The sequence below is a fragment of the Tyto alba genome, unplaced genomic scaffold (assembly GCF_018691265.1).
Source record: "Tyto alba isolate M040663 unplaced genomic scaffold, T.alba_DEE_v4.0 Super-Scaffold_27, whole genome shotgun sequence".
NCBI classification, from domain to species: Eukaryota; Metazoa; Chordata; class Aves; order Strigiformes; family Tytonidae; genus Tyto; species Tyto alba.
Genome location: NW_024881301.1, coordinates 29,519,246 through 29,540,671, shown reverse-complemented (window position 1 = coordinate 29,540,671; position 21,426 = coordinate 29,519,246). Strand labels below are relative to the sequence as shown.

At 40.4% G+C, this 21,426-nt stretch overlaps 1 protein-coding gene across 10 annotated transcripts in view; it reads left to right on the top strand.

The window, feature by feature from the left end:
- FHOD3 (formin homology 2 domain containing 3) overlaps window positions 1-21,426 on the top strand; it is a 415,762-nt gene that overhangs the window by 21,536 nt on the left and 372,800 nt on the right. For all 10 annotated transcript variants that reach the window (XM_042797959.1, XM_042797958.1, XM_042797961.1 and 7 more), the window contains exon 2: window positions 15,569-15,675. In XM_042797959.1, coding sequence (XP_042653893.1) covers window positions 15,569-15,675 — 107 coding nt within the window. The remainder of the gene's footprint in view (window positions 1-15,568; window positions 15,676-21,426) is intronic.

Genomic DNA, 21,426 nt, shown 5'->3' with positions numbered 1-21,426 from the left:
TTGCCCCGCTCCTCTCTTTGCCCCGCTCCTCTCTTTGCCCCGCTCCTCTCTTTGCCCCGCTCCTCTCTTTGCCCCGCTCCTCTCTTTGCCCCGCTCCTCTCTTTGCCCCGCTCCTCTCTTTGCCCCGCTCCTCTCTTTGCCCCGCTCCTCTCTTTGCCCCGCTCCTCTCTTTGCCCCGCTCCTCTCTTTGCCCCGCTCCTCTCTTTGCCCCGCTCCTCTCTTTGCCCCGCTCCTCTCTTTGCCCCGCTCCTCTCTTTGCCCCGCTCCTCTCTTTGCCCCGCTCCTCTCTTTGCCCCGCTCCTCTCTTTGCCCCGCTCCTCTCTTTGCCCCGCTCCTCTCTTTGCCCCGCTCCTCTCTTTGCCCCGCTCCTCTCTTTGCCCCGCTCCTCTCTTTGCCCCGCTCCTCTCTTTGCCCCGCTCCTCTCTTTGCCCCGCTCCTCTCTTTGCCCCGCTCCTCTCTTTGCCCCGCTCCTCTCTTTGCCCCGCTCCTCTCTTTGCCCCGCTCCTCTCTTTGCCCCGCTCCTCTCTTTGCCCCGCTCCTCTCTTTGCCCCGCTCCTCTCTTTGCCCCGCTCCTCTCTTTGCCCCGCTCCTCTCTTTGCCCCGCTCCTCTCTTTGCCCCGCTCCTCTCTTTGCCCCGCTCCTCTCTTTGCCCCGCTCCTCTCTTTGCCCCGCTCCTCTCTTTGCCCCGCTCCTCTCTTTGCCCCGCTCCTCTCTTTGCCCCTCTCCTCTCCTTTTTCCCTTTTAAATGGAGCAGAGCGAGTTTATCAACAGGGGAGGGTTTGAGTGCTGAAAACCAAACAAAAGGTTGGGTGGTACTTGCATGTTGAAGGGACCTGTTTCTTATTTCACTGACTCCCTGTTGGAGAAGATGACATCATGCCCTCAGAGCTGGTAGAGTTACACCAGTCTATACATTGTGAGGTTAGAATGGCAATGAAGACCTTTATGCTTTGCAAACTACAATTGTTTTTATGCTTTTTTTTTTTTTTGTTTGTTTTTTCAAATGTAAGGGTTTTGCTTCTGTCCTGTTACTGCACAGTGTAAGACACCAGCTTAACCAAGCCAAGCTACTCTTCTCACTGTAAGAATCGCTTTCAAATTAATTGGCAAACAAAAGTACCATGAATAAAACAGAGCTTTGTGCTTCGTATTTCAGAGTTTTTGATTGTAGTTCATTCTTGCTGGAGTGTGTGAGCTATGTGAGACGTTTGTCCGTAGTGAATGAAACTGGAAGGATGAATAGCTACAGCTCTGAGGTAAAGCTCAGTTATGGTTTTGTGGTGTAATAGTGGTTAAGCTCATAGTGGAAAAAAAATTATTTCTTGCTATAATTCATAGTATAATCAATACTATATAGAGAGAAATGGCTATCTTTTGTTTCTTGAATGTGCTGTTTGTTTCTGTGTTTTAGGGCTATGCTACTGGGGTTTTTGAAGTCAGTGAAGAGAGTATGAAGATGATAGAGGGAATATGGGAAGCGAGAGACATACCTGCCTCTCTCCTTCCTACTGCTTGCTCGGAATGCATGCTGTTTTTATCAGAGAGGAGGGGTTTGTATTTTATTTGAGCTAGATAATTTTAAATGAGGTTAAAGCTACTTAGTGGAAGAGTAACCTATTTTATTAATTGCTATTAGTTGACATGATGCTTTTTTTAGCATAAGGTAATATATAATTAACTATTGTGTCAGAAGAAAACATTTACTTTTGTTTTTCTGACTTCTGAGAATGCAGCAAGTACCAAAAGGCCATGCTTGGAGAGGAGGGATGAGCTTGTGACAAATGCCTTGAGCTAAGACTTGAGAGAGCATTTGCTCTTTCTGAATGTGCCAAAAGCTTGCTGTTTGACAGTGAGTTAACCACCTAAGGGTTTATTCTGCTGTGGGTAGTGTGACTGTTGCCACTGCTTTAAATATACTCCTAGCTTTGTTCCGAACTGCAAGTGTTGGGCATGTTTCTCCATGTGAATAACTTCAAACTCTTTTAAACTTTTAGTATTACAGATGTCTCCTCTACATGCAGCTGTGTTGCCTTCCTAAACCACATCCACACTCTCATTCAAATCAAAACCATTACTTTTTTCTTTGGCAAAAAAAAACCCAAACCAAAACCAACCAAAAAAAAAAAAAAAGAAACCAACAAACAACAAAAAAGCAGTCTTCCATCACAGAGTTGGGAAGACCCTAGTTTTGTGAGGTGCCAGAATATGGTGTTCCTGCACCTTCTGGGAAGTACCTAACCGAGCAGTCCATACAGTTTTAGGACATATGTGTACATGATAGAGTATTCCAAATTATTTTGCTACAGGCAGTTGTGAGGAGCACTTGAATTCAACCAAATGGTTATCAAGGCTTGTCTATGGTACAAACTGTTCCACCAGTTAATTTGGGAGTAGAGCTTTGTGCAGTGTAGGCCAGCTTCTTAGAGCATACGCCTAAGGGCCAGATCCCCTCAGTCTACTTGGGCATCTCTAAAATAATTTTGACACCCTAGTCTTCATAAGATGTCCACAGTGTCTTCCCCTTCCTCACTTATTCTCAGATATTTAAGGGTTTGTTCTTCTGTAATACATTGTCTTTGGTGGCAAGTCAGCATCAGACACTTTCAACCAGCTGTTTTGACAGCTTGGTGCCCAGCTGCATTCCAAGGAGACCCAACCGTTTGTCATGGGTTATATTGTCGAAGTGATCTGTGTTTAAAAGTAACCGCAAGAAAGTTGTTGCAACTGCTGGAGAGAAGACCAGAGTACATATAGGAGGCTATTGGCTCTAAAGTTGACAAGTGCCAACTTGACTGATGGTGGCATTTAGGTACATAAAGATGCCATGTACATTTGGTCTTGTAGGTGTCTGTGAGCATTCCCAGGATCTTTTCTGCAGACAAATCCATTTGGAATCAACAAACTAGACATCTAAGTTTAATCAAGTACTGCAGAAAACCATGTTCGGTCTTGGTGGGTTTGACCCCTGTTACCCAGCAAAACTGCTATTTGTGTTTTATTTTGGTCATTTAAATGTTGGGAGCAAGCACTGAAAACAAGGGCCTCAAGTGGATTGGCTTATACAAGCTTTGATGCTTATAGCAAAATACAGGTATGTTGTGGTTCTTTTGTGCATAGAAAAAAGTGATAACTATGGCAGCAGTCTACGGTAGCTAATAACAGATGGTTTAGAGGGATACCTGAGTACCACCCTCATGGAACAATTTAAATAATAGATACTGGATGGCTGACGTCTTGAAACATACATGTTTTATATGTTCTTGATTACAAGAAATTAGCCTTCCTATTCCTGGAAGTGTTTAATTGCATTTGATCTCTAAGCTTTGAACTCTAATTACAAGGTTTATTGGCCCATTATGTACTGTATTTAAGGCTCTCTTTTAAACAGTTTTGTATTTATTCCTTTGTTCTGAAAAAGGCTAAGAGCATAATTGACTTTTTTTGTTGTTCTTGAGTACCATGATTCTTTCTTGCTTTATCCCAAACTACCTCAGTCTTCCTGTTCTCTTCTGGCATCACCTAGTCCTCTCTGATGCCATTTAGAGCCTGTCCACTGCCAAGGAAAATAGATCAGGAGTTTATTACTAAAGCCATTTGTTTCCAGTTATTTTATCTCTATGTCCTTTGAAACAGGGTGATCAGAGTGTAAGCAAGGAATGAATACTATTGAGATATGGCTGCTAATGCTGCGTTCATTATTTCCTTACAAACTTATATTTTACTTGTAACTGAGTTGGAGAGTTTGGTTGTCTGTTTCAGTATTGTTCAGATGTGATGATAATGAATGCAGAGGTTTTCTTTGCCTGTTCTAGTCCGGAGAACTGTTTTAAAGCTGGCGGTTGAAACTGCTTGGCAGCTAATCAAACAGGGAAGAAATGATTTTTTTTAAAAAAAAAAAAAAAAAAAAAAAGAAAAAAAAAAAAGAAAAAGATGAAGCGTAAGTGCCAAATATATTATGTTCAAAGGTAGAAAACCTGACTTTAGATCCCTTGTGCTTTTATAAAATCTGGGAGTAGTAGCTAAGAAGAGAGTCACTGGGGTACATGTATTTTCACCATTTTTTTAGTGTTCTTGTATCCAGTTTCATTGTCTCTTAAGCTTTTTAATCATGCTTTTTTAATGACTTCTCAATTGATGTTTGGTTTTGAAAGCACAAAGCCTTTAAAAAGCAGTCTCAGTATTAGGAAGAGTTGATTACTGGAGTCATTAGAATATTGTGAGTAGGCAAAATCTTTAATTTAAACCTTCAAGATTCAGACTGGGTCTGAAAAATGATTCTGTTAATAAGTGTATGATGCTACCTTTGGTAATACTGCCGTGCCTTTTTTTTATTTTACACAAACCCTTGGTGTGAATGTGTTTAGTGTATTTTCCTGTATCTTAATCCATGGGTTTGTGTTAGTGCTTTGGTGGTTTGGTTTTTGTGGTTTGGTTTGGGTTTTTTTTTTGGTGGTTGTTTTTTCGTTTTTTGTTTTTTTTTTTTTTTTTTTTTAGCTTTCAGATAACTAACCAGAAGCCTTTGAGTCAAGTTTTGATTATAACAAAAGACAGTTTACCCTGGGCTTCCTGTGTCTTTACTGACTCTGTCTTTCAGTTTCATCAGTTCCAAATCTCCTCTGCTTTGGCCCTCAAAAGTTTGTGAATTTTGCTGGAAGTGCAGGCATTTCAGAACTCCTACCCACTCTTCTCTCTCTGAAGCTGTCTTGTTTTCCCCAAAACATCTCTGCTTCGTGTTTCCAAGTGACCTGGTACCTTGCCTCTATTTTCTCTGTTTTCCTTATTTTTATCACACATGCAAATAACCTCTTCCCTCAAATACTGATTTCTCAGTACAGTTTATCTCAGGACTGACATTCCAGCTGCACTGTTCTTAAAAGGTACAGATGTGGCTCATATGGGTGGAAATGCAATCTGAGCATTAGGTTAGAGATTGGTATCTTAATTTTTGTAGTGTATTGTCTAGTAGGTGTTTAGAGGCTTATGGCAGTGAAACCACCACTACTGAAGATGGATTGCATTTATTGTTTACTGTTTGCTTGTTGCACTTCTGTAAATGGTGTGGGTGGTTCTGCAGCAGTCCAGTATTTTAGTTTCATGATATCATAGTGAGCAACCTGTAGTGTCCCAAATGCAGACAGAGTAGTGCAACAGATGGTGCAATCTTTAGAACAACCTGTGTCTTCTAAATGTTCAAGCAAGGTGGAGGAAGGATACCAATAAAAATCTTGTTCTCGGGGTCATGTATTAAGAATAAAAGGCTGCAAGTCATAGGTTCATTCTTCTACATCACTTCGAAAAATATTTTCCAGTGCAGTACTTCACAGTTTTCAGCTTAACAGAAGTACAGCAGAAGCCATATGGATTTTTTTGCCAGAAACTAAGTATGATTTTTGCTTTCTTGGACTACTACTTACCTTTAAAAGAATGATTTATGAGATTTTAAATCAGTGTTTTTCCTACACACTCTCGGAACAAAAGATTCCTCAGATGATAAACTCCATGGAAGCTAAGCCTTTCCCTCCTCCTCTCCATTTTCTTGACTTATCTCCTTCTTAGAGATTATTTCCATTTCCTTGGATACTTCCACAGTAATTCCAGCTGAATGGTAATGGAGAGTGTGTCAGCTGTAGGCATCCCCCTGCGTATCAGCCAAAAAGCTGTATATACTTCCAAATAAAGGATCTTGTTCTTATGTCCACAGAACAAAAAGGAGACTTTCTGTTCGTCTGAAGACGTACCTAACCACAGAGGCGAGAAGAGCTAGCTCTTTGTCCTCTTAGTTAGAAAAAGCTGAACACGGGTGGGGAAAGGCAATGTAAGAATCTAGGTGCCAAAAATTTAATGACAGGATGCAGAGGTGAGGTTATTCTCATCCTGTAGGTTCATTGTGTTTACTGTGAGAAGCCTAGAAAATGTAGTACAGTTTTTGGGTTAAAGAACTGGAATGTTTTTGATCTAAACAATTTGACTTTGCTAAGTTCTACTCTTGGCTGTTTGGTTTGTATGTCATATCAAATAACTAATTTAACTTAAAAAAATTGAATTAGGGGAGAAAAACTGAATTAGGGGAAAAAAATTGAAACGGGGGAGAAAGAATGTGTATTTCCCCATGCGGCATGAAATTCTGCATACTTTTTATGCAGAAATTCACTTACGTTTAATGTTTTCAGCTTTTTAAAGTTTATATTAAACATTGTGGTAACCCCTATCTATAGATAAATTTATTTGGCTTTCTTGTTCCGTGTGGTTGACATTTTGAGCTTTCTAACAATGCTTGTGTGGCTGCTGTTGGAAGCCATGGTGTCATATTTGGACACAGATACTCTAGTAAACTTTCAATTGCTCCCTGTGGAGCACTGTCTTAAAGGAAATCACGAAGCAAAAGGTCTGTGAGTCAGTGACATGATTGTCTAAGAATAGCAACAGGTAGGCATCTATGCATTACGTTCTTGCTGTGGTGCATTGCCTGCATTTCAGAGCCTCCCCCCCACCCCCAAAATAGCAGTTTCAGAATTTTGAACTCTGAACTTCCTTCTGTTATTCTTAAGTCAAACCCATAATATTAATATAACAGCTTTCTGTGTTTGTTTTCAGTGTCTATGTTATTTCAGCATAATATTTTTATTGGCAGTGTATTGTTCCAGTGGCTCTTGAGGATCTAATGTGGCATTAATGTTTCACTTCATGCACTGTATTACCTGACCCCAGGAGTATTTTGTGGCGTCTAACAGGCCAGAGATAAAAGCTGCTGTTTCAGACGAGGAGTGTAGGCTATGCTCAAAATAACAGCGTTTTCATATCGGAGTAGCAGTTCCTTTTAAAGTACTTGTGCTCTGACGGCCCTACACCCAATTGTGCAAACCTTCAGACTATACATCACGGGTAGGCACGGCTCCATCAGTGCAACTGCATATAAGCTCCACAAAGTGTACAAAGTTTGTGCCGTTTGGCGATGACAATTACTGTGCTCAAAATAAACCAGAGGTGCATTAGCATTAATAATTACTCCCACAAGCTATGCTAATCACTCCCGAAGAGCTGCAAAATTGAGGAGTACTGTTGTACATGATAAATTAATTGTTAAAATGTAAAGTCACAGATCTAGCAAATGACTTCAGTTGTTTGTTTGTTTTGTTTTGTTTTGTTTTGTTTTTTTTTCCTCTTCAGACTCTAAATGAGTATGGAAGAGCGAGTTTGCTAGATTTCAGAAACCTTGATGAGTGTGGATGACTGAAGGTGGCACAGGTGCCTTCTCCATAAACAGCCTTCTATATCGAGTATGTGCCTGGCCTTACTTTTAAAACTCTGACGTCATAAAAGTATTGGGTTTATTGCAGTTTTCAAAGCATTTTAAAGAAAATATTTTGAGTCCTAGAACTATATTTAAAAACAAACAAAAAAGCATGGGGAGAAGGAGTATAGTTTTGTTGCAACCAATTGCAATGGAGCTACTTGAGACATAGGGACCTTTAGATCAAGACACAGTGGTTGTGTGTTGGGTTGCTGTCATACTTGAAGATGAGAGCCATTTTTAGAGTACACTGTTAATTTTGGGCACTAATATTTGGCTTATATACAGATTCCTTGCTTTCCTTTCATCTCATTAATGTCAAGCTTTTTACCTGAGGTGGATCATGTGACACCACTCCTGGCCTAGATGCTTTGGTCTTTCTCCATCGTGTTGCCCTAAATGATGGGCACTGGAACATGCCTAACCATGGCACAGACTGGGTAGCACCTGCTCGTGTGTGAAGGTAGAGACTGAGGCCCTCGGAGAGAGGGCTGCCAGTGCTGGCTCTGAAGCCACGTAATTATTCTGGTGCGTTGGCTGTGGTCTGTGGGATGCAATTTAGACCAACCCCATATTTCATTACTATGTGAAAACTAAAAGTGATGGCAATTCTGTTACATTTTTAAAGGGCCAGCTATGTGCTGGTGCAGAAAACTCGTATTTGCTGATCTGTAACTCAGAAAATTTCGAAAGCATTAAAATATGAGGCCTTCTGAATATAGCATGGTCATTCTAAGTTTGAAACTTTGCCTTGGATGGGTAAGTAGTAAGTATTTATTTGAATAAATTGGTTTGTGCAGTTTGTGTAATATGGAAATAGGAAAATATGAAATATGTTTGGGCTGGTGAGAAGGCAGACCTGGTGGGTTTCTTCCTTCTTTTTCCTGAGTAGAATTGGTTTTGATAAAGAAGGGGAGGAAATGGCAATGCAGAGGGAAAACTGGTATTTGTTGGCCTCGGTAACAGGATTGTAGCTGCACTAGAAACAGCTGAACCAGAAGGGTGCATGTTTAAAAACTGTGTAACTGGAGTGTGCGAGTGTGTCAGGCTTGTGATGTCTAAAGCAAAACAAGGCTTTGAATTTAGAAAGGAGAAACTAAGCATAAAGGAACTTTGGTTTTTATTAACCCTACTCTGCAAAGCATCCTGTAGGTGAATAAGGAGCATGCCAACACTGAGAAAAATTACCACCCAATGATGTTTAAAAGGAAGATGAACTAAGACATTTGAGTAAGATAAGGATTTTCCAAGTCTGTGCCAGAAGCTAGAATTGAAGAGGGAGTTTTATTTCTGTGCCTGGATTACTAGATTATTCTATAATATCTCTCTCTGTAATTCCCTTTCCCTGTAGTTTTGGAAACAACCAGATGAGCAAAATAATCTGTCCGCTAGTTGCTGCTTGAATTATTGGCAGTCTGGTGAGAGTTGGTAGTACTTTCAGCTAGAGGCTGCAAAGTCAAGTGGTTCTGGTGATTTGTAGTAACACTAGTAAACAAGTGTATCCTCCTGTCTCGTAACGTAGGGCCCTTCATTCGATGGATATGATCCTTGATCACTGTCCAAACTGAATTTTTGAATGGTGTCTACCTGTATTTAAATGGAAGATAAAATCACAAGGACGTTTGGATCTATCTTTGTGCACACTGGCTGCTGGCTTGGTAAGACCTTCTTGGCATTTAGGAGAGACTTGTCCAAAATAGGTTTTTCTGAATGGAGTCTCAGAGCAAGGGGCTGGGGGTGAGAAAAGAGCATTTCTCCATGACTGATTGTTAAAAAATATAGCTCTGTGTTCTTTGAACAAACAGGGAAGAGAAGCTTTTCTAATGGTTTGTGGCTCTGCTGTGCTTTTTGAGAAGGCAGGAAGGTGCCTCTGGTGTTTCCACTGCCTTAACCTCTGCCAACCTACTGCTGCCTTGGGAGAGAGAAGTTAAACCAAGACCAAGGAAAGTCCACTTTGGATGCGTGCTAATCTAGCAAAGCCTTCTGGAGGAAGAGAAAACAGACTTGCAGGAGTTTCTGTTGGAACGATAAGGGTTGTGTTGCCTTTGCATTGAATTGTTTACCCACGGGGCTTCTTGGGTGAGAAGACTGGTGTGTATGTGGTGTGCTCGCATGCGTGTGCGAGGAGGAGCAGGTGGCAATACTTGGTGTGTGGGTTGAGTGTGTTTGGAAGCAGATGTTTTGTTCTTCTCGCACCCCCACCGTCTGGTTTTCAGTGTTTCTCTTGGATTGTAAGAAGCTAAAGACAGTAGATGAAAACAATGACTGAACTCAGATTTTACTTTTTCATTCAACTAAGTTCTGAAAGTGGCAGTGGTCATTTATTGGCACTGGGTAACTGTCTGATGGTCACCTTTTATCCCTGCTGTTCCTTCTGTTGATGATGTGCTTCAATTTTGAGATTGAGAGAAATTGCAAGCTTTCAAGTTGCACAGCAACAAGGGCTTCTTTATGAAGAGAAATGGGTGTTACCTTTTTCTGTGGGTCAATGCTTCAAATGAGGAAAAAAAGTTCACCAGTGATGAGCGTCAGACTATTTTGTGTCCTCTTAAGCTTGATAGTCTTGTAGTACAAATTACTTTGACCCCACAAGTTGAGGGACTAGCCACTACTGGCTGGATTTGGTTACCTGTGAAAAAAGATGACAAGCTGAGCTTCTGCCCTATGTTCTTGTTTTCCTGGCAGTCTATAAGGAACACTTGCACGAGTTGATTGCTTAGCTTTCCCCCAACCTGCGTGTGTTCATGTGGCAGATGGGCGCGTTGCCTCTGGCTCCCTGGGTGCTTATGAGGTGGGGATGACCCCTGAAGCAGGGGAAAGCCCGAGCTCTGCAGCCCTGACTTTGCTGTGACTCTTTCTGGTTATAATCAAAGCCAGGACACCCTTCCCCTCTTGTGTGGTATGGTTTCGCTCCGTAGTGGGTTAAATGGCAAAGGATAAGGGACTAGGAAACTCGGCCTTTAAATGTTCTGATATTCTAACAATTTACTCAGATGTTCATCTGCTTTTGTGTAATGAATTATGCTTGTCTTCTCAGAGTGCAACTTAGCGTAAGTATAAATTTATAACAGTATAAATATTACTTGTAATCTTATGGTCTTTTTATGTACTTCCTGTTAATTTTTCTTACATTTCCCTTACTTTTTCTTACATTTACATTTTCCTGTGGGAAAACTCTATTTCAGGGTTATTTAAAGAGTTTCTAACTGTGGTGATGACTCACGAGGACACCAATAAAATTTCTTGTGTTGAAACTGACGTTCTGTTTCACTTTTAAAAAAAAAGCTATTCTTAAGTACTTACTTGGAGATGATTACAACACTTAAATATGTAGCATACACAAAATAAAAATTGTGAATGTAACCTTAATTTTTTTTCTTTTTAATTTTTTTTCCCCCCTCCATTTAGACACATACATTATGATTTGTTTATTAGCAATATGATCACATACTTCACAATTCTTCATGCCTTGCCTTACTGGCAGCACAGTGTGGTTCTACTCTGAGAACACCTGCACAACAGTGTGTGTGACCTGTCTTGTTTCCTGAACATGTTTGAGAAGTGAATGAAGTAGGAATCTGCAGGAGATAAAAGTACCTTGTGGTTACAGACAGTGGGTGATGCTGTCCTGAAGTTCTGGCATTTATCTGCACTTGTTTGGCTCTGGCTTCTCAGATAAAGCTGTTCCTTCTGAGGGTTCAACTTTTGGTTCAGGAAGCTGACTCTTAAATTCCAGCAATTGTTGCTCATTTTGAAAATGCAGGGAAAAAGATCTAAAATTCATACATGTATATATATGCATATGTATTATGCACGTAACTGTTGGGATGGTGCTGCTCAGGTCTGTGTGTGTACATGATGCTTTTTTGGTTTTCCATTCGTGCCACCATAATGGTTGGATGGTGTTGGGTGAGTTACCACTGAGTGAATACCAACTATGATCTGAGAAAGTTCAAATGTCTCCTGGTCCCTGTTTTAGAACATTTATTACAGAAAAACTGGTTTAATTCAGTAGCTCTACTTGCATTTCAGGCTGTTTGGTAGAAACATCTGGTTCTCTTGCTGTTTCTACGTCAGTTATGGAAAATCAACAAAAAGGTAGTGAGGTCAGTGCTGCCTCAGATGCCTTTTCCAGGTGGTTCTCCTGTCCAGACTAGACAGCTATAGATCAGTGAACCAACACCTCAGCACCTACTACTTCTTGGTACCTATCTTGTCATGAGAGAGTACAGATGTTAATATTTCAGTGAGATTTCAGTATGAAACTGAAGGTGATAATTAGCTCATCAGTTAAATTTTTAGTGAGGAAGACTTGCATAAACAGTCTTATTTTGCTTGCTGCCTTCACGTAAACCCAGTGGGAGGATGGTTGCTGATAACTCTGCTTATCCACAGATGGCGATTCTGGTGAAAACACTGGTTTTGTTGACTGTTGCATGTACCTTAGCTTTTGTTCCTGCACTAGTGTGAAAGACACTAGTCCAAGATAGATTCGCTATTAAATTGAGAAGATGAGAATGTAATCAAAATGCATACTTAGATTTTTATAGCTTTATAGAGGTTTATGATATCATTTGATTCTTAAGCTAAAATCAAAAAAATTGAAATCTTGCGGAAGACTGAAAATGGACTAACCCTGGTTTTGACTTGTAGAAGTTACATTACATTTGTTCCATCTGACAGTGTGTCTTTCTGTTCATAATTCCATGATACGTGTAGTATTCTTTTAATGTAACTGTAGGAAAGTAAGAAAAACGGTTGTAAAACCGACAGAATGAGTTGCATTTAAGTGACCTGTATCAACCTTTTGGGTCTTCTGGGCAATACAGGAAAGTGTGATACAAAAAATGAGAAATAATTTGAAGGGACTGGCAAGAGAGATTTTTAGAACAAACGGATTTGTAAGCTTATGAAAAGATCTTGGTGAATCTGACCTTGTGGCAATAGTATAAGTGAATTATGCAGTTTAATAGGAACAAAATGCAGATCTGAATTTTGGGGCCAGTAAGGAATACTGAAGAGTTAGACAGAATTGTGAAGAGCAAAGTGAAGTAAATGGAATTGATTTCTAAAAGGTTGGAATAGCAGTCGTCTTGCATGATAACAGAAAACAGCTCAGCTAAAGACAGCCTTTCAAAGAATATTTATGGATTCTGCCTTTTGATTGTCCTAAGAGAATTTGTTTGTTTGTTAATAAGGATCTTCATGGGAATTATGATCAATGGGAAGAGCGTGTCATGAATGAACTAGATGGGGCCGTTTGTGAGGGTCTCCAGAGACAGGAGAAGTGATGCATAGCAGATAAACACAGGATTAACATTGATCAGAGGGAAGAGACCAACATCCTGAATTGTTACTAATAAGCACTAATGAGTGAACATCAGCCATCCTTTGTATTGGGAAAAGACAGACAATTTACTAATTAAAAATAATTCGTAAGATGGCTTCTCTTTTTGTATTCTGCTGGTAACATATGTGTGCAAGTGAAGCTTGGAGGCAGAGTAGCAAAGTGATCCTATAAAAGGGGGATTTTAGAGTTCATTGCCTTAATACTTACGTTCCTTTTAAAAGTGTTGTTTTGCTCCCTTTCATCTCTCTGTGTACACATGCAAGAGAAGGAAGTCTTTCGGGCAAGACTCAGTGTTAAGTAATGGAAATAAAAGATACTGCAGTTTCTCCCATTCCCCTAACTCCTATTAATGTATACAGTGTATGATGTAGAGGGCTTTAATGAATGAATACTGTGTTCAGCTGAAACTATGGCGATGAGATGAACATAGGTAGAACGTACTATGTACTATATTTTGTACATGAAGTGCTTCCTGTTCTCATCGTGCTTTTTGTACACAGTTCCTTTTCCCCAATTATGCAGTATAATTGGAAATTGTGGGCAAATCTCCTAATCTCCATGGTGACAGCAGAAGATTTATTTAATTAGTAGTTTGCCTTTTGGCATTACTTTGAATAAATTATCATTTCATTAGATACCCTGAGCTACTGGGAAAAAGTTTCCCAGTGTAGTATTTAGTCTTTCCTTTCTAAAGTGTATTTTGAATTAGCATAGGTTAATAATATCCTTTGTAACTGGAAGGATACATAGTAGTAATACTGTTGTTATTCTTAATGTCAGAAGGCTGCACTTGGAGGTTCTTTGCTTTCTTTAATCCCCAGGAGTCAGAGTAAAAATTTATGTCACCCTGTTTGATGACTTACTCTTTTCCCAGGGGGGAAAAAAGGGAGGAAAAAAATGGAGCAGGTTTGAAATAGAACTTGACCTCCTCTTTCTACCCTTTCCCTTTCTCCAGAGGATGAACTTTTCTTTCAGATTGCAAACAGTGCAAAGCATGGTACTGTGGACAAACTCAAAAGTCATGCTCTATCCCTAGCTAATTAAATGATCTCTTCTGCAGTATTTCCAATGCAGCTAATCCAGAATAATCAAAGACTACTTGTATTCTTTTCTTGCATTTATACATCAGTGATAGGAAACTGGGTGACTAAGTTTTAGTACTGACTGCCAGATAAGAAGTGTGGCTGCTTATCATGCTTTCCTAAACAGGTATTGGGAACCGTAACTTTGATGGGAAGTTAAAAGAGGTAATTCATCGATGATGGATTCTCATTGATTTTCTTTCCTAGTGTTAAAAAGAACAGAAAGAAAAATTAATGCATGTGATAAAGGACTGTATTTTCCTTTCCTTGAGTCATTGGCTGTTTTGGACTCTTGCTTACCCCTTCAAAGAGTCACTGGCTGCCACCTGTGGCAGAAGATTGGTATGAAGTATCGTGTTAAATATTCTCTTCCCAAAGTGGTCTTTGCAGCAGGGATGTACGTTTATACCAGCATTGTCGTGGTTGCGTTTCGGTAGATGGCAGCATGCAAAGGACCTGTCTGTTTTGCCAAGTCCAGAGGAATGGAACCTCTTCTGTTTGTCAGGTCAGGCTGAGACTGCTTGGCTATCAGACTGGGTTTTGTATCCAGTAGCACAACGAATCTGGGGCTTGCAATGTTTGTGAACTTGGAGATAGTTAAAAAAGGACCCCCAGCGTGGTGTTGACACATGAAGGTCCACAGTGACCCGTCCAGCTGGGCTCAGTGATGGCAGTTTCTCTGCTTCTGGGCTGGGTTCTCCAAGCAGATGGTCACTTCACTCCCTAGTAGTGAGGTAGGACAACCCTCTACTTTCACCTGCCCTTTGGAAAATGTTTTCTTGTTTCCCTGCCCTAGGAAGGCTTTTTCCCCCCCATTCCTTGTGGTTTGACACTGCATTATCTCATAGTGTGAGGGGAGCTTGTGTTGCTTTCTAGATCTTCCCTCAGGCTTCTTCAGTTACTCCTCGCGATCCAGCAATTATTTTGTATTCCTGTGCAATGAGTCAGCAACAGCTTTAGGGTCGATCTTCATAGACCTGTGACAAGCATAAAAAATACAGAAAATTCCTTTTCTAACATCTACCAAATCTGGTGCTTTTTTTTTTTTTTTTTTTTTTTTTTTTTTAAACAATAGCTGGAAAAATTAATGGAAACATTGAAGATGAGGAAGACAGGATGGAAATAAAGAGGATTTATTAATTGCTTGCTCCCATTTCAGCATCACTGCAGGCAAGTTCCTGCTTTTAGATATGGTCCTTGGTTACTTCAGTACCTTTGTAGGAAACTGGTACGGGTGTCCAGTTCTCCCCCCAGTGCCTAGGAAGCTCTTCCCTGGAACTTCTGAGGACAGTTACCACCTGGCCCTAAAATGAGAATGCCAGAAAATCTGGGTCTTGGTTGACTGCACTCCCTCTTGCTGCAGGACCCCCAACTCTTGGCTGCCACACCTTGCACTGTCTCTTGGCTGTATCCTTTGTCACAGGGGACATTCAGTAGCTCACAAAACAGCTGCTTCTTCCTTCCACTTCCATCCAGAGACCCAGAAACTCTACTTGAATGTACTGTAAGAACAGAGAACAGTCATTCATATCCTAGATATACATTGAAGTTAACTTATTTCTCCTTTCTAAAGACACTGTGAAAAAACCCTCTGATCTCCCTCTATATGTTCAAGTAAATACATTTCTCTGTTTGTTAGTTGTGTTAATATTGTTGTGACCAAGCATGGTCCAGTGAATATAGACTCGTATAAATTGTCAAACAGCACCCATTTTCTTATCGGCTCCCAACATATTGTTTGTTTTAGGGAGATCTTGTCTGGGGACCTGGAAAATGGGAAGGCAGTGTTAGAAGTACATTAGATAATGACTGTTACAATCTAACGATCTAAATTCTGTTCTACAGCTTGATGACTGCACCCTGCAGTTGTCTCACAATGGTACCTACCTGGATCTAGAATCCACCCTAGCAGAACAAAGAGATGAATTGGAAGGCTTCCAGGAGGATGCTGGGTAAGTAAATATTTACTAAATTTAGATAAATAAGCATATTTGTCCAGAAGCATTGAGGTTTTGCAAATGTGTGGGGTTAACCTGGTACGTTCGGGTCACCATAGGAACAGAAAAGATAAAATTCTTTCTTCTGTATGCACATACTTCTCCTCCTTTCTTTAAGAATTTTATGACTTTTCTATCTACATTCACTCTTATGGTTTCTCTAAAAGAAGATGGCATACTGTAAGAAATCTATCAAGATTAATGTCTTGACTAGTTTAATAAAATTTTATAGTTCTTTGGAACTTGATAAATGAGGAGGGGTGGTTGGTTCTGAGAGTTCTGAGATCTTTCTTACATGATAATAGTCAGTGTAGAAGATTATATTAGGATGGTGCTTCTGATGTTAGAAATTCCATATTTTTGTGCCTTGAGATTTAAGTCCTCCTTTTATATTATTGGAGAAAAGACCTGTATTGATTTCTTCTTTACTCCTGCAATTGATTTAACTAGTTTGGGGGGGGGGGGGGGGGGGGGGGGGGGGAAGGGGAAGGGGAAGGGGATTTGTGTGGTAGGGATGTGGTTTTGAATATTCTTTTGTCTTGCCTTTTTATTTTTTTCCTTAATTATTGCTGGCACACGTGGATTGCTATGATACAGTGTTCCATAAACCATCTCTGAGAACAGAAAGTGAAAAGTTAGCATCAACGTGTTTCATTGTGAATGCATGTATAAAATTTGCTTTTCAGAATAATTTTTGTTCTGGGCCTTTTAGGTGATAGTCTTGTTTAAGATATAAAATGAACAGACAGTCTAAAGCTATTTTTCTCTTACTGGTGACTATACTAGACTGGATAGTTGTAATTAATTTTATGGGTGTGTTTTGGCATGTGTGTGTTCCATGCATGTGACTAATGTACCTGTGCCAGAAGGAAATTAACTGCATTCTGAATTGGTCAGGGCTTGTTAATGATAAGAGATGCAGACCTTTTGCTTATACTGGTTTCTCTATTTTTTGTGAGAGCTGTCTTGCTTTTGATGAATACTTATCAAACATTTAAGCTGTGCCTCTGAAGCTTATTTTATGTGGAGAAGAGTTTTAAATAATGTGTTATAGGTATTTATGTGTGTAGGTCTTCTTCATATATATCAGTTTGGGACATGTTTTTGTAACTACTGGAAGATGAAGAAATTCTTCTGTTAGAAATTAAATTAGTTAGAAGAGAGTTCTTAAATAGACAGAGTAGCCAATACAGCTGAACTGAGTCTCCCTTCCTATGCAACAGGAGTGAGTACAGAATTTCATCTAGTCTTCAGTTTTATGCAGAGGTGATAGAAATTGCTGCAGAGAACAGCAAGTTCTTATTCCCAGCTAACCTTATAATAAGTTGAAAGCAAGTAAGATGAAGGAAGAACTTTCTCTTTTGATAGTTTGTTTTTTTTTTTGTAATAGTAATATGCCTGACTTGAAGTCACATTTCTCTTTCCCTCCCATCGACGTCTCCATGATAATTCTAGTAATTTTAACTTAATTGCTTTTAATACTCCACAATGGAATCACCAAACAATTTGGAAAGCCAGAGACTGATTGGTGCTTTTCCTGCCAGACTTTGCATGTAAAATGGCAAGCTACCTTCCAGTTTATTTTAATTTCTGCTTCCTTTGGGTATGTAAAACCAATGATAGGAATTGTTCCTGAAACTTGATTCTAATTTTCTCTGTTGTGGCTATCCTAGGAAAAAAAACCCAAAACATGTGGAACTAACTGTACTGCTTGGAATTTCACATCTACTGGGTTGTTTCGAGCTCAAAAATCAGGTTATGTTTTGTGTGCTTTGCATGTGTGTGTAGACTTCTTAATTGAACAATCGGTTGTCAGTTAAGTATCTGCTTCTTCCAATGACTTGTCTTGCCAAGTAATGTAGTGTCTGCTGGGAGGTCTTTCATTCCTCTGCAAAGATGAATAGGGAGGTATGAAACCAGGTGTACTAAGGTGCATCACAAGAGCTTCAGCTACAAATCATTATTGTAATTATTTTCTGAAATGGGTTTTGTGAAATGAAAGACAACAACTATTGTGTCTGTTCTCACGTAGGTAGCCCTTGCCTTCACTGGTCTTTGCCCTGCTCTCTGAAGTTGTCCCTCTGGTAATTGTGGGTCAATATGAAGTGCTGTGTTTTCACGTTTCAGCTGTCTGCCTTAGGTGCAACACCCGGACTGGCTGTGTGAGATGCTGCCACTGTAGCTGTTATGATCCATCTTTGATGTCTTCCTCCAGACCCTGCTTTCTTACCTTGACAATAAATTATGCAGGTGGTAGTAACTGCAAAAGGCTGAAGTGGTGAGAACGGGGGGGAGGATGAGTGGGGGGGACTGTTGGGGAGTAGATCAGGGAGTGAACCACCGATGAGCACAAGATGACACATATGCCCTGCTGCAGAGGCAAGAGAGGATGGTTGCCTGCGGGGATACTCCCCTTAGCACCTCTTTGGAGGTGCCTGTAGGTACAAGCGGTGTAATTCACTTGGATAATCCTAGTTTGTGCATAACCTGCAGTGCAGAGGTTGTGCTTTAACTTGATTGTCACGAGGTTGAGGGTGTTTAGTTCCATTTCCCCTAAGTGCACATACCCAATAACTTTCAGGCTTGAGCCCTGAAATCCTAGTGTTTTGCTCTGCTGCGATGGGATGCAGGTCAGTGAAGTACAAAACCTTGCATTTAGGAGTAATTGGCTAGAGGACAAGCAGATACTGGTCAGTCAGAAAATAAAGAAAGGGCAACACTTGACTTGTCAGCAGCTTGGCAGGAAATGATCTGACACTTTTGGGAACTGTGAGCCCAAAGCAGTGATTATGGTGCTGTGAAAAAGGTAAGGTTTAAAGAAATGACTTAGTTTGTGAAATGCAGTCAACTTTGCATCGTCAGTACTGGTGAAGATTCAGCTGAAATTCTGCATCCCATTTTTGTCCCTGTTTTGCAAGAGAATAGGAAGAAGATAAACACGAACAACCAGAACTTTAGAAATTTGTGCAATAGCTTCCCTGTATGACACAGTAACATTGTCACTTCAGGGTAAATGCAACTCAAGTGATGTTATCCAGGAAAAAGGACTATTCTAGACGCAGGGTAGCAAACGCAGTCAGTAATGTCTCCCTCTATCCCAGGTTTCTAGCAAATTCAACTCTATTTTTGGGCCTTGCAGCTCTCATCTTTTGCCTCTTCAGAGACCAAGGTGCTGAGCTGGAGCGCTCCTGAACTGGAGCTGCTGGCTGCAGACATTGGGGGCTTAGCAGCAGCCCCCGGGCTGGGAGGGACTGGCTGCAGAAACCGCTTCGTCCCTCTCTTTCTCTCTGGGTCACTTCAAGGTCCTGCTCTTAATCTTCAAAGCTTTGAATTTTCTGAGACTAGGCTACCACGGAACCTGCCTTTCTGCCATGCCAAGGCTGCTGTGCTCATCAGAGTCACTGAAGCTTGTTGAACTTTGATGGATTTAGAAGCTGGATACTCATGGCATTTTTAAAATTTTAGATCCTCAGCTATGGAAACTGTGGCCACAACTGGAGTGACCAGAATGTCCTCCAATCTGTCTGCTTTCAGCATCTGTTTGCCAAATGTTCGTGTTTGCCCAGGAAAAAAGATGGTGTGTGGGTTTTTTTTTTGTTTGTTTGTTTGTTTTTAACACACTGCTGAAGAAGACTTACAAATAAGTAAATAAACCACGCAGGGGAAACAATCTTACAAATTTTTATTGGTGTGAGGGGCTGCAGGTATCTGTTTTCTCTTGGAAGGGTTGGATGAACATAATGAAAAACAAGAATGATTTTTCTTCAAGAGGAAAGGAGAGGATGGTGTCAGTTAGCCTGGAGGTTTATGATGCGTACCTGTAAATAACAGGTGTAAGGAACGCATGCACTCATACACAATTTCAAATGCAATCCTCTTGTGTTACTGAACATAATGAAAAGAGGCTTTTGGTAGTTGCTGTCCACTCCAGCAGTCTAAACTTGTGCTTAGGGAAGGAGAAAACCCAATAGACATGCCCTCTTAGCTTGTAGGGCTATCGGAGCAAAACACGGACAGGAATGGGACTGTTTTCCTGTGACCACAACTCTCGCTGCTGTCGTTTGCACCTTTGAGAATACCTGTGGGATTCAGGAGAACTGGATTGTTTCTATATGGATGTTTGGGGTTGATTTTTCTTTTTGGACAGTCAAGATAAACAGCTGGTCAAGCAATGATGCTGGCCCTGCAGAACTTGTCACAACCAGGAAACAGGTCAGTAAGACCAGGTAGGAAAATTGCCCTTCTTTTCAAGTCTGGCCTGTATTCATGGTTTGTTTTCTTGGGTTTTTGTTTTGTTTTGTTTTTCCTTGCTCCCAACATGTTACTTTGTGGATGCTTAATAGTGTAAGGAGGTAATGTGGAGGTAGTTTAGAGGGGCTGGCTGTTTTATTAACGTGCCTGTGACAGGTAATGCTCTTTTCCTTTGTTTACTTGAATTTTTATAGAGTGAGCAAGGATTGTCAAGTTTATGTATTTAAATTCCCATATAATTGCCCAAGGGTTTTTTTTTTTATGTGCGCGTCTTAACTGGTCTTAATGGGAACCCACAAGGTAACTCAGTCCTAAACCAGAGAACACAAAAGTTTCTTCAGACAGCATACTGCAAGCAATGGATATTTCCTCAGGGAACACATTTGCTACTTCTGTTCAGCAGAAAGATTGTTTTAAAGTAATTCTGACAAATCGCTTCAGTGATAATGTTTTTGCATTCTTTCTAGGCACCCTGTCCCAAGCCACTTTGGCTGGGTGAGTCCCATTTACATTGGATGCTAGACCTTTTCTTTCTTGATGCTGTTGTTCATCCTGGACTCGATTCAGAATCTGTCAAAGGCAGTGGAGTCTCGCAGGGATCTTAAATATTCTTCTACTGCTTATGTACTGTATTTTTTGCCTGCTTAGACTTTTCAATGGGCACAATTGTGAGAATTAAAACATTTCATCACTTGTTTACATGAGGAAGTTGGGGATGCATTTGAAGGTTAACTTGGTTTTTGTCTATATAAAAATGATGTGGCTTATTTCTTGAAGCAGTACTTCAAGCTAGCATATCCTATGCTGATTTTGTATTAGTTTGAGCAGAGTGTATTTGTATTAGGTCACTGTTGGGAGAGGCTGTCAATTTATGATAGCATTCCCTCCATGAGTTGTCTTGCTGTTGTTTTCATAATGTTTCTCAGTTCCAACAGCAAGAAAAATAAGGGAGGTGATTTCTGTGATACTTAGTTACTACTCTGACCAAATGTTGAATCTGAAAAATGTAATGGATGCTCACAATAAAAACATGCAGCAAAGCAAAAGTCAACCCAAACAAAAATCCAAACCACAACCCAGAAAAATACCATACCAAAAAATCCAACAAACCGCCAAAACCCAAAGAAAAAACCCCAGTCAAGACAAACTTCTTGATAGAAAGAAGACTGAATTAGTTTAGGAAGCTAGTGCACACTTAGAGCAGGTGAGGTGTGGAAGCCTTTCTTGTGTTTTGCTTAAAGTGCTCTTTATATGTTAATTATCATCATCTGTACTTACCCAGGTACAAGGGCCAGAAAGGCTCAGAACTGTAGAGGAACATGATGCTGTGTGGGGCTGAGGGCCAGGGTGACTGAAATGATGCTGCTTTTGATATTGTCTGTCTTAGGCCTTGAATAGCCTGCTGTGCTCAAGGATTTCCCTAAGTGGGACCCTTCTGATGTCTCTTATGCTCTT